The sequence below is a fragment of the Talpa occidentalis genome, unplaced genomic scaffold, assembly GCF_014898055.3.
Source record: "Talpa occidentalis isolate TD23 unplaced genomic scaffold, MPIMG_talOcc4v2.1 talOcc4.13, whole genome shotgun sequence".
Lineage (NCBI taxonomy): Eukaryota > Metazoa > Chordata > Mammalia > Eulipotyphla > Talpidae > Talpa > Talpa occidentalis.
In genome coordinates, this window is record NW_023601322.1 from 61,164,847 (window position 1) to 61,175,642 (window position 10,796).

Genomic DNA, 10,796 nt, shown 5'->3' on the forward strand with positions numbered 1-10,796 from the left:
TTCATAATTAGTAGATAGTTCTTTATGGACTACTGCTGCACAAGCATGGTTGTCCATTCAAGTATCTGCTTCTCTAGTCAAGGTTCTTGGTGAAGAGAAATGAATCAGACTCCATTTAAATTCTGTGAGTCAAATAAGGTGAGATCCAACTTGGCAGCAGGACTGACTAGAACAGCATCATGATCCAAGTTATTCATTATCCAAGGTGTCCACTGATATAGCAGCAGATTTCATGCCCATAGGGTGACCACACAACTTCACTTTCCCAGAACAGAAGCAGTCACCCTGATGTCCCAATTCCCTCTTTGAAGTGTTAGCCCTTTGTATTAGAATTCTTCCTGCTATGCCTTTATCCTAAAACCTATCACATTAACCAATCAATGATAGCAATGACCGATTAAGTATATATATGCTGTGATATATTTTGCACTTTCAATATACCCTCCCACATGTTAAAAATGGGGCCAATGGTAGTATGTATGGAGTAGGACTTGTGGCTGGAAGCTTAGCCTTCAAACACCATAAAATGGCATGAGATTAGACAGTTAATCAATAAGCTGGTCTGTATTGATTTTTTTACTTATAAAACTAGGAGACAAATTATCTGTAAGATGCTTTCGAATTCTAAAATATATATTCAATGTTAGTTGAATGCCAGTTCTTCATTGCATTGCTTTGCCAGTAGATTTAAAAAAAAAAAAGGTGTGAATTTTTGAAACAGTACTCGATGTGTGTGTCATAGTGAGAAATGTGGAAAGCTGAGTTTTGTGCTACCTGAATGACACTACAGAAATTCACATGTACATATCTTCTTCTTTTTCTTCTGCAGTTTCTGTTTCTATTCTTGTTCTTCTCTCTTGCCTTTATTCTATGGCCTTGATGTCAAGGTGCCTCTTAAAGGTAAGATTTCACTTAATTTTCAAAATGTGATTCCAAGAGGTATTTAATAAGGATCTACGAATAGTTACTATGCCCATGTTTTATTTTGTTTTATATTATAATTGGGTTAATTAGTTTAAATGCTATAAAATGAGAAACTAATCCCATCTGTTTAGGTAATTATTTAAAAAATTAAACAACTGTGGAAATAAGGATTTTTTTCTAGTTGGCTGTATTGCTTGGGAAGTTACGATATCTCTGGATCTCTACATGCTCTGATTACACAGAAAAAGCTGCTTCTGTGTTGCAAAGTGAAGAATATGAGCATATCATCATTTATATCTTCCAGCCTGACATTCTGATTCTGTCAATATAACAAGCTAATAATGACTGATGTTTTCTATAACCCTTTCTCCCAATCTCTCTTCATAAGAACGCAGGCTATTAAGTGAAATTGGATTTTCTTTTCAAATAAGATCATTTTCAGTGTCAATTTAGGGTAAAGGGAATCATTATTGAAAGGACAGTTCTATTATTACTAAATTATTAATTCTATGGCTCATGAGTACATGGATGATCACAGTGATTTCCAGTGCTATTCAAAGTACAGGTTCAAAGGCCTTACCTCTCACTTAATCAATTTATTAGAGATTTAGGTGAAATGAAGATGGGAGAGGTGAAAGAAGGGGTTGGTCTTTATTTTTAATAAGCATACAGGTGATTTTGATGTCTATCCAAGTAAGGAAACCATAAATTGGAGTACTATTATTTAAAAGTGAAGAAGGACTAGGTGCTATTGTAAATGCATTTATCTACAAATAGCAAATACTACAACTAGTACTGTCCATGTCAACTTTGGTTATCTCATCAGGTTATATTAAACAGGAATCTTTTCTGGACATCATGTTATTTAACACTCTCTATAGCAAGCTGAAGAATAGGAGAGAGATACTTTCTCTCTTCATAAGTATAAACTTGTTAGCTGGATGTGGAACAAAGGAGGGAAAAAGTACTTTTATTTGAGAAAGCATTATTTTATTTTTTATTTACATATAAATAGATGATGTGTGTATATATACACACGAATAATGATACATATACACACATCATTATTCATTAGTGTACGGTTTGCTTTCTCCTCTCAGGTATAGTCCCCATAAAATTCCCACCACCAAGTCACCCGTGAACCATCACCATAGTCTCTTGTGTTCTTGTTTTAATCCTTCTCACTCCCACTCCCTGCTAAATGTCTCCGATTTATAGCTGCTTGCTAGTTTTGTCTTTTTTTCCCCCTGATCCCTTATTTGGTTCCCCTATATTCCTCCTATAAGTGAAATCACCTAATATTTTTCTTTATCCTTCTGACTTATTTCACTGAGCATAATCCCTTCTAGCTCCATCCATGTTGCTGCAAATGGCATCTCAAAATCTAGGAAAAGTACTTTAGCACTGACATATGGAAGGAGTTAAGCAAGTAGGCCCGAAAAGTGAGCCTCATATAACCAACCACCTGTCTTTATTCCTTCTTCCAAAAGATATTTTTTGCAAACTGACAAGTACCCCTTGTCCCACAACAAGGTGAGAACATTGCAGCATGTAAGGAAGAGGCGGGGTCTCTTAAATTGAATCATAATATCTAACACAAAATGTGTTAAGAATCTCTAGGAAAGGACCAAAATTGCAAAACAGCAGAAAACAAATAGACGTCACCCAAAGAACAATAAATAAATGATGGGGGTGGGAGGTTGGGTGTCATCGCCAATTCAGTGAGACTCAAGTACTACACAGAGTGGGAAAGAAAAATCAAACCTCATCAATACTAGCTAGAAATGAGCAGGTCTGAACATTAATATCAACAATGACTAACACTTCTGTAGAAGGTGCTACTCTAAGCAACCGATACAGTGATGGTCACAAAAACCCCTATAAAGTAGGTGTTGCTTTTACTGTCACTTTTATCTTGGAGAAATTGCAACATGCCACTTTGCCAAGATCACACAGCTACAGCTGGCAGGACTGGGATTGGTAGCCAGGTATCCTCATTCCAGATTTTACTCTTAACCATTCCAACTCAAAAATGAAAAAGGGCATTTCTCTCACATTTGGAAGCTCATTTATGTTCATGTATGTCAGCAACCATAGGTACCTTCTACTAAGTAGCACTACTTGGGTTTGTGAAATTACAGTGTGCAGATATCTATATTTTTTTCACATTTTTTGGAACTCCTGGAGGGAATCATATATAGAATTATACATGATTTGAATATATATCAAACTATACATGATTTGATATAATGTGTAGAATTATACATGATTTGATTTGCTTTTCCTCCAGAGTAGCACAAAATTGACAATTAGTGGTTGTCTATTGAATGAAAAAAACTTAATGATAATTAATATTAACATAGCAAATTACTGTGACAATGAATCTGGGTGTTATAAAATATATGCAGAGGAAAAGATAATATATGTCTTTGAAGTTAAATATATTTTGAAGTTTGAATCCTTCCATTTACTCTTTTGTCCTGGTAGAATTCATCTGCCTGATACTCTGTTTCCTATTGCTCAAAACAATTATAATATTACCTATAGAGTGGTATTGCGTTGAGAGCATTAAATGAGGTTGTACATGTAACAGAGTTAGCACATTGCTGGCACATCATTAACTAATTAGCAACACTTATCAAATAGTATATGAAGGTTTGCTGTCACAGTCACTGAGTTTACAAATGTCTAAGTTTGAAATTATAACCTCTTGGTATTGCCAAATACTTTACCACCTAAACCAAAACAAGTAGTTTCCTTTCATCTCCTTTTTTTAGGAAATAATCTGGATTTTAAAATACATGGGAATTTAATCAGAAAATTGGTTAACGCTACTTGTATATCTAAGCAGGCCAGAGAGAAGTCAGGGAGAAAAAAGCATTGCTTGTTGGCAGGTAGTAAAAAACTATCGTAAAATAACCATAAAAATCTTTTCCTATTAATTATTTATAAATTATTTATATTCTATTCTAAAACCTAGGACTGATAAACTTAAATTAGAAATAAAGATGCCATGCTTTAAGGGAAGTGACTTGGGCTTCTTTTCATTTAGCAACTACAGAAAGTCATTGTTGTGAGTGATGGTCTGGAAGCTGCAGAAGGCCCCCCACAGGTGCCCTCACTGCTCTCAGTGAGCGCTGACTAACTTACTCAGACCCATGCGCCATACTGAGTCTTTTCCCTTGAGCATGGGAACCCTGGGAATTTCAGGAGATAATCTCCGCCCGTTCACTCTATGTACTTATTCTAAATGAATAGTGTACCACTCATTCTTCCATATTAGACTATTACACAAGGAGATAAAAGATGGAAGAAAGTGATGGAAATAGGAAAAACAGCTATTGCCAGGTTGCTGTAACCCATTAGAAATTCTCCTCTGAATGAATGAAGAATATAGTAGCACAGACTTTCATTATAAAGTTGGGGAGCCCAGACAGGTCAGGTGATCTTGATTTTTCAGCCACTCTAGTGTACTTTGTTTTTACTGATACCTCTCTAGTTTCCACCAAGAGTTCTTGAATCTGACAACTCAATACGATTCATTTCCTGCTTAGTAACATAAATCTGTTTAAATGCACATTATTGTGCTGATCACCCCCAAAAACTTAACAAAAACGAGTAATGTTTTATAACATTCAAATCAAACAGTTCATTACTTACAAATTTTCCATAAAAATGTGCAAATGTTTATTTCTAATTAATTTCTACTTTTTTCAGTCTCTCCTCCCACCAATGCTTACAGGTGGCCTGTGGAAAACAAATGACATTATGACCAATTAGTACTATAGTTGTTTAAATAGTTTACTTCTATTCTTGCTTCTATTCTTTTATCTTAGCAACAGAAGCCTATAAATGGAACCAGTGTATTCCAGTTTGATCATACAAATGTGTCCATTAGCCCTTAGCCAGTCATATTAAAATTGGTTCCCTGGTGGCCTCACACACCAGAGTATTCCTAAAGGATAGAGTAGGGCTGATGCTTTATTCATCTTTGTATCTTCAGTGTCTAGATGTACTAGATCTTGAATAAAGTTTAAATTGGCAGGTGGACTGAAGAGCAGACAGATGAATGAATAAATAGCTGGACGAATGAATGTTAATACAGCTGTGTGACATGTAAGTAATGTGATGTAATGCCTAGAAATCTGATGCAGCTCATTCTGCCTCTATATCATTTGGAGAAGAACTTAAAGAATGAGTGAACCAAAGAAAGAATACATAAATACACTCTCCCGCAACTCTGTAGTGCAAATACCTTCCTAACTGGACTCTGCTTCCTCTTAGACACTCTTAAAACTCACTCTCTGCATGCATAGCAGCTCCACTGAGTTTTAAGAAATCAAATCTAATCATGTCCCTTTCCTGGAACGCTTCACCATGAGGGTCAAATCCAGGTTTGAGATGTCTCTCAATGACCCTCCCACGAGCTGTGCACTCGCTGTCCTGTGCACAGAGGATCCCTCTTGCTCTAACCAGTAGACACTGTGCTCTCATCCTCAGATCTCAGCACAGCTGTCATTTCGTCAGAGAAGTCTTTCGTATTTTCACCCCTGCATTAATTTTACATGCATTGGAATTAAAAAAATATATTCACTGTTTATAGGGTTCCTGAGGATGGCAGGGACACATATGTTTTCTTTACCCCTGTATCCCAAGTACCTACACAGTGCATCATCAGCAATTCATAAATACTTAATGATGATGTTATGATAAGGAAAGAGGACCCTCTTTTACAGTTGAAAAGTACACTGTATATGTGTTATTTTATTTAATACTTACAACAAGCTTTTAGATAAATATTATAGCTCTCCAAACATTAATTTCCCGATACAAAAAAAATGACAAGTAATAAATAGCACCTACTGTTTTTTGAAGATTCAGTAATATCATATAGGTAAAGTGATCAGTTTAGTGCATGGCTCATTAAAAGCCAAGTCCCTAGAACACACCAGACATTCTGTCTGAGTCATGCCTTCCTCAGTGATCTTCCATTATGTGGACCACATTTCTCACACATGCCACCATCAACTGGTTGGTTAATAACCATTTGTCCTTTCCATCTCTGTAAAGGCAGAGACTCAGAGATGCCTCCTCTCATCTTCTGACTTCAAGTAAGTTTCATTCAGTGCTTCCCCCCCACTAGGACTCTCATAAACCAATTAGTCAAGAATACTCAGTGCCAGGTTCTTCATCTACGATTTATTGAGTACTTTGCTTATATGATAAATTGCATATTAGCACTGAAGGAATGAAGGTTTCAAGAATGGTCCTTGGATTACCATTCACAGATACCTGAAAAGCAGAAGAAAGGGTGGCAGTTGTTCATGATTTTTAGTTATTTTAGTTATTTTTAGTTATTTAGTCTCAGTTGTTGATCAACATGTCTCTACTTGGATGGTCCACAAGGGATCAAAACCACCTTCTATCAGTTAGAAAAACCTGAGGACAATGAGCATGAGTCTATCCTTTGACCTTGCCAGTTACTTGCTAAGTGCCTTGGATGAACCAAGTCGTGCTATAGGCACTGGGATATTAGAGCCACAAGGAGGAAGTGACATCACAAGGAGGAATTGACATCATTCACTCGTTGACTTCCATCTGGGGGCATGTAGTAGTTTCAGAAATGATAGCTGCAAATGCTGTTTTGCAGAGAAGGAAATGCAAGCTCAGTGCTGGTAAGCAACCTGTTTACAAGAATCCCTGAATTTACCTATTATCCAAACACGCTTCTGAATCAAAGATGAATTAATATCCCATACAGTCTTTTTTTTTTTTCAAAGAGAAACATAAGTCATTTATCAAATTCCTCACTATAGTGCAAATATTACAGATTTTAAAAGAAAGCTGGAGCTATTTAAGTTGACCTCGTATTCTACAGGAATAACCTGACACCAGGTGCAGTGACACGGAATGCCTGACATTCACTCAGGAGCGCTAGCAGAGGAAAAAAACAATTTCTTTTTCCAAACAAGCAGAAAGGACTTTTCATGTTAATCAAAAAGAATCAGGATCATCAGATTAGGAAGGAGGAATTAAAAGCATGTTACACACAGTCTTAGTTGTGGTGTACTGACCATGACTTTGAAAATTGCTCCTCTCTGGTAACCCATTAGGTAAGTGTGACGCCTCAGTTATCCAGATGCTTAGCTGAATAAATCTAGCTTTACTGTAAAGTCATAGTTCCTTTTATGAATACTCAGCTAGCAGAAATTGTTAGTCCATCTATTTTTATTTTAATCAGCATGGTTTACTCAAATGTTAGGCCTTTCTTCCATGGAACAGGCAGTGTCACGGTACATGAACAAGCACTTTGAAACAGAATTTAGGATTTGCTTCTGAGAGGATAGCAATTGGAAGTTTACAAGTGATGACTTTTTGTGTTTACATATTTAGTTTATTTACACACACATACCTTATAGAATCTTTTATTTATACCCAGATTAGTTCTCTTCTTTACCAGGGAACTTGGAAATATTATATTTCTGATTTCTTATTTGTTTGGGACTCTCATCTCAGTAAAGATGAACACAATTTCTTTTTCTTAAAACATGGCATCACTTAGGTTCTGTGCTAGTTCCCACTCTTATCCATTAATTAAATCTTCAGTTGGTTTCCAAATTTTGGTCATGTTCAGTTCTTAAAACTCTAGCCCTCTTGGGAATTTCAACCTCGGACTCTAATCTCATGTCTTCCCTGATCCTGCATTAAAATTGAGGTGAGTACCCCAGTGGAGGAGGTGTTCAAGGTCCTGCACTAGGAGATCTCCCCCCGCCCCTTCAAGGATCAGCTGCTCCAGAGTGCAGGACCAAGAAAAAGAGAAAGGGGGGGGGGGCCTCCCTGGTGGCGCAGGGAGTAAAGTCCCCATACTTGTCAGCCACTGTGGCCTGAGTTGGATCCCCAGCCAGGGAGCTGACCCACATGGAGCAGACAGACCTCTCCTGTCTCGCCCGCTGCTCCCCTCAGCAGTGTATGTCAGTAAATCCTCCTGCTCTCTGCTCCCCAATCTGTCTCTGGTGAATTTTCTCACACACACATACCTGCACCTCTGGCCTACACTCCAGTTCTTGTATGCATAAATAAAAATAAATAAATAAATCTTTTTAAAAAAAGGAAAAGGGAAAGGGATAAGTACCACCTGACCTAAGTGGCTCCCTAAGTGAGTGTTGCCTCTCCCTGGTGGTTGAGGCTGTTTCTCTGGCCATTACTAACCAGCAGTCTCCATGAGCTTTCTGGGAAAGGTGATCCAACAATTGGCCGTTTGTGGGGACATAGTGCTGTCCCAGAAGCTGTGGGGCATGCCACTGTGCCACTTCCTGACTGGCCCAGACCCTGCCTCTTCCACAGTCACTTTGGATCTCTTCTTTGGTGGTACCACCGCAGTTTCTTGTTGCGGGGAAGCTGCACCCCCTTCCCTTCCCTGTCCTGCCATCCCTCTCCAGTTTTCTGCCATGGTAGACAAGAGCAGATGAGCAGCAGGTGGGCATCGCTGCACAAGTCTCCCTCCTGCAAGCACCACCGATCTGTGTATACCTCTTGGCTCCTTCCCCTCAGTCCCACGGTGCCCTTACTTCCCAGCCACTGTCCCTCCTGCCTATTGATTCTCCCCTGCAACTCAAACTCTCTTTCATACTCGTCCACTCTCTTCGGGAATAGATAAAGTGACTCTGCCTAGATGCTTTACAAGTCTGCCTGACTTGCACTTACAGTGGGGGTTTCTTTTGAGTCCTTAGTTTGCCTCCGCCTGGTGACCTAGAAGCATCCTTAGGGAACACAGTGCTTCCTCTTCTACTACTTCAGATCTTTGTCACCATTTCTGGGTGACAGAAAGCTCTAAAGTATCTTTAAAGACGGGGAAATTGAAACTTACAAAAGTTAAGTAAAGGGCCTCCCTTGTGGCGCAAGGGGTTTAGTCACAGTGCTATCAAGCTATCACCAGCCACTGTAGCACTAGTTCAATCCTGGCCAGGGAGCTACCCACATGGTACAGTAGACCTCTCCTGTCTCGCCCGCTGCACCCCTCAGCAGTGTATTTCAGTCAGTCTGCCTGTTCTGCTCCCCATTCTGTCTCTGGTAAATCCTCTCACCAACCCCCCACCCCCCGCCCACACATACACACACCTCTGGCCTATACCCCAGCTCTTGTATGCATAAATAAGTAAGATAAAATCTTTTTTTTTAAAAAAAGTTAAGTGAAACTTGTCCTTGGGCATAAAATGAGAAAATAGAAATCCAATTTTTTCCACCCACGTTGTTCACACTCTGCAGGTTACATGCTTAGGCAGCATAAGCAGTGTGGCCTATGCTTTTCCAGCCTTTGTTGAGAGAAAGCAGTATGTCTTAGACTTCTACACAAGTGAAAACCCAGACCCACAGACAGACAGAAAGATAGGGCTAGGTATCCTGACTGGCATAGTTCAAGGAAGTATCTTTTCAGGGACTTCTCTGGGATCAGCCAGGAAACCTGGGTGATAAAATTCCCAGGGAATCTTGTGGTCAGGGCCTTAAGGTACAGCCACCTTCCGTGGGTTATACTTGTTGGGGAGGAATTGAGACATAGAAACACATAGATCCACTTTTAAAATGATACTTTAATAGTACTGGTAAGCATGATGGTTCACTTGAGCTTCTCAAGGCGTTGCCTTGGCAGGTCCCAGAGGAAAAGCAATAATGATAGTAGCTAATGCCTTAGGCCCCTTGCTATGAGGCAAGAGCTGTTCATTGCTTTGGATGTGTTATGTTGCAACAGCCCTCAAAAGATATTCTCCTACTCTGCCATTTAAAGTAGCCAAGCTTAGGGATTTTTTTTTTATGTGTCTGGCACAAAATCAACAGCTCAAAGAAGTGGAAACAATAAAAAAATTTTTTTTCTCTAAATTTTTTATTCTGTTTTGGCTACTGGAAGAAATGATTAAAGAAATTTTCCCTCTGTTTTACAGAGTAACCGAAATCATGGATAAGACCCCAGAAAGTCAAATGCTTCTAAACCTTCAAAGATGGCAAAAATGTTTACACCAGTCAGAGGGAGATCAAAAACTAAGAACTACCCTGTAGCCAGGACTACAACCGTGTATTTTAAAGCCATTATTCAAGGTTTCTTACTTGACAGTTCCTACATGACCCTGTTGAAAATCTACAATATATGCTGCATTTAATGAAACATGTATATGTCAAATCAGAAGAAAAGAACTATAAACATATATTGTGTAAAGCAAGAAATTCAGCAATGGAACCAGTTTCAGCAGATCAAGCAAAGATGTGTCTTGGGCATGGAACCAAAGTTATAAAGAAACACTCTACTCCTGCTGTGCAGGGGGGTCATTTTAATGTAACACCCCATGGAAACACGAGTCCTGAAATAAACATCATTTAAAAAATTCAAAACAAAAAACAAGGGTGGGAGGGGAATGAAGCACGAGGAATACCTATGAGGAGCTATTTACAATAAAATGTTTCATTTGAAAAGTCTGGTTTCTTACTACAGGGATTTGCTTTTCTGTCTTTATTATTGTTTAAACTCAGGAACAGAGACATCTGCAATGGGAAGAGGAAGAAATGCAGTCTTCAGATTGTTTTTCTGCAAAAGGTGGAGTTTGGGGAATGCATTTCACAGATGACAGCTCACAAGCGGCTCACAGTGACCCCAGCTGAACTGGCAACCCAGACGACGGACCCAGGCAAATGCAACACAAGAAAGAAATAAGCTGATTCGATGCTTCCTTGGCCTCTTCTTGGTGGTCACACTTGTGTTCCTCCACAGACAACGGACTGATCTCATTCATAATAAAAATTAAGAAGATGCTGCTGTAAATCACAAGCTCCCTGACTTAGTTCTGTATAAAGTACCAACTTCTAGAGGGAACATGGGCCAGACA

The 10,796-nt window shown here is 38.9% G+C and overlaps 1 protein-coding gene across 1 annotated transcript in view; it reads left to right on the forward strand.

The window, feature by feature from the left end:
* The window catches only part of JAKMIP2 (janus kinase and microtubule interacting protein 2), a 168,934-nt gene extending 158,545 nt beyond the window's left edge, over positions 1–10,389 (forward strand). The window contains exon 21 of the mRNA XM_054694271.1: positions 9,861–10,389. Within this exon, the coding sequence (XP_054550246.1) occupies positions 9,861–9,881 (21 nt within the window). The 3' untranslated portion in view covers positions 9,882–10,389. The remainder of the gene's footprint in view (positions 1–9,860) is intronic.
* The last annotated feature ends 407 nt before the right edge of the window (positions 10,390–10,796 follow it).